Here is a 2,240-nt window from a genome sequence, read left to right on the forward strand (position 1 = left end):
TTTTCTGAGTACATTTTATTTTCTTTTGCTGACTCTTGTTGTCTCCCAACAAGACCCATCGGTCAAATATAAAATATTGCATCTTACCGATAGCAAACAAAATCCAAAACCATATCAAGTTTCCTTAGCTTCTGGATCATTAGTTATGTATTTATATCATTTGAGTTTTTCACGTTTTGAATTATTATTTTAATTTGATTCCGTAAAGCTCTTTTTTTTTGCCTATTCCAAAAGTGGTTGAGCTATATATCCACCACTTGAACCTACTATCATACCCTCAAATTTAATTCATGAACAATAATAGCTTTCTTGCGGATAATAACCTAAACCCATGTGTTCTTGGAGCGTGTAGGCCAACCTTTGCTTCCATGCCATCAACTATAACAATAATAAATAATAATCATTATTATTATTATTTATTACTATTATTTCATAACAATAATAACTCCAATAATCATGTGCTTCAACTTCCTCCAAACTCCACCCTGCTTTATAAACCAACGCAAACCAACCTCTTTCACATTCTATACACACACATAGAGAAGTAGCAAATACACTTAGCAAAAATAGATAGAAAGAAAGGACACAATACATTAAAAAAAAAAAAGATTTATTTTCTTCACAAGGTTGAAAAAAACACAGAAGAAAAAAAGGAACAAAAATGAGACGCAATAGCATAGACATGGAAAAGGAAAGAATAACGGCCGAGATGGACTTCAAGAATTCGTCCTCGGCCGTCATCAAAATCCGGCGAAAGCTGCCGGATTTTCTCCAATCCGTGAAGCTCAAGTATGTCAAATTAGGGTTATTAGATTGTGGCTATTCGTTTAATATCACCACCATTCTCATCACTATCTTTGTCATGGTTCCACTCTTCATCTCATTCTCATCATCACCATTTCTTCAACTCAAGAATTTCAATTTGGACAAGCTCTTAGAACTTTGGTCAAACCTAATGGCTCAACCGCCGGTTTTGGCTTTGGATAAGCTTATTCAGCTTGTTGCGCCACCATTGTTTTTCTTCCTCCTTGCCCTCTACTTGGCCAAACGCTCCAAGCCGGTGTACCTCGTGGATTTCGCATGCTATAAGCCCGAGGAAGAGCGAAAGATATCCGTGGAGTCATTTCTTAACATGTCTGAAGAGAGCGGTGAATTTCAAGATGAGACTCTTCAATTTCAAAGAAGAATTTCATCACGTGCTGGTCTTGGAGACGAGACATATCTTCCTAGAGGAGTTATGTCTCGTCCACCGAGACTATGCATGGAAGAGGCACGTGCCGAAGCAGAAGCTGTGATGTTTGGTGCTTTAGATGCTCTATTTGCTAAAACAGGTATAAAAAATTTCAAATTATTTAATAAAAATATCAATTTGATCCTTTTTCTTGGTGATAGATGCATTTTTCTAACTAAGTTTTAATTAGTTGCTATATATTAATAGTTATCATTAGATTTTCTCATCTATTATATGTTTATGTTATGAAACTTTTCAGTTAATAGATAATTAAATACTCAAACATTTTTGCTGATTTAATAATGTCACATTGCATAAAAATTAAATTATTTAAATAATAATAATAATAATGTCTATGCATATTAAAGATAACAATATTTATACATAAATATTTAATTAAATATTATTATACTAACCACAAAAAGTAATTATTTTTCACATAAGTAAAAGCAATGTAAAATTTAGTATCAAAACTAAACTACAAAATAATGTGTGTTCTGTATAACATGAAATAACAATAATTGGTATGACTTTGTTATTAAAAAAATACCTAACTGATAACTACCTTGACATACAGGGGTTAATCCAAGAGATATAGATATTGTGGTTGTGAATTGTAGCTTGTTCAATCCTACTCCATCACTCTCAGCCATGATTGTCAACCACTACAAGCTCCGAACCAACGTGAAGACCTACAACCTTGGTGGCATGGGTTGCAGTGCTGGCCTCATTTCTATTGACATGGCCAAGGACCTTCTCAATGCTAACCCTAACTCTTATGCCATTGTTGTCAGCACCGAGAATATAACCCTCAATTGGTAATGTTTTATATTTATCATAGAAATTAGGTAGAATTTATTGTGTTGGTTAGATATTAGATAGTGGGTCGTAGTTTGGTTAATTTGTTGTTAGAAATTAGTTTTCTCTTAAAATTATTTATTCTAAAAATTTAAAATGATACAAAAATAAAAAATAATAATTATATCTTTAATATTTTTTATTAAATTTG

At 32.5% G+C, this 2,240-nt stretch overlaps 1 protein-coding gene across 1 annotated transcript in view; it reads left to right on the forward strand.

Moving 5' to 3' along the window:
- Positions 492-2,240, forward strand: part of LOC107624223 (3-ketoacyl-CoA synthase 1) — a 4,039-nt gene continuing 2,290 nt past the window's right edge. The window contains exons 1-2 of the mRNA XM_016326707.2: positions 492-1,331; positions 1,809-2,049. Of these exons, the coding sequence (XP_016182193.1) occupies positions 662-1,331; positions 1,809-2,049 (911 nt within the window). The 5' untranslated portion in view covers positions 492-661. The remainder of the gene's footprint in view (positions 1,332-1,808; positions 2,050-2,240) is intronic.

The sequence above is a fragment of the Arachis ipaensis genome, chromosome B02, assembly GCF_000816755.2.
Source record: "Arachis ipaensis cultivar K30076 chromosome B02, Araip1.1, whole genome shotgun sequence".
NCBI lineage: Eukaryota > Viridiplantae > Streptophyta > Magnoliopsida > Fabales > Fabaceae > Arachis > Arachis ipaensis.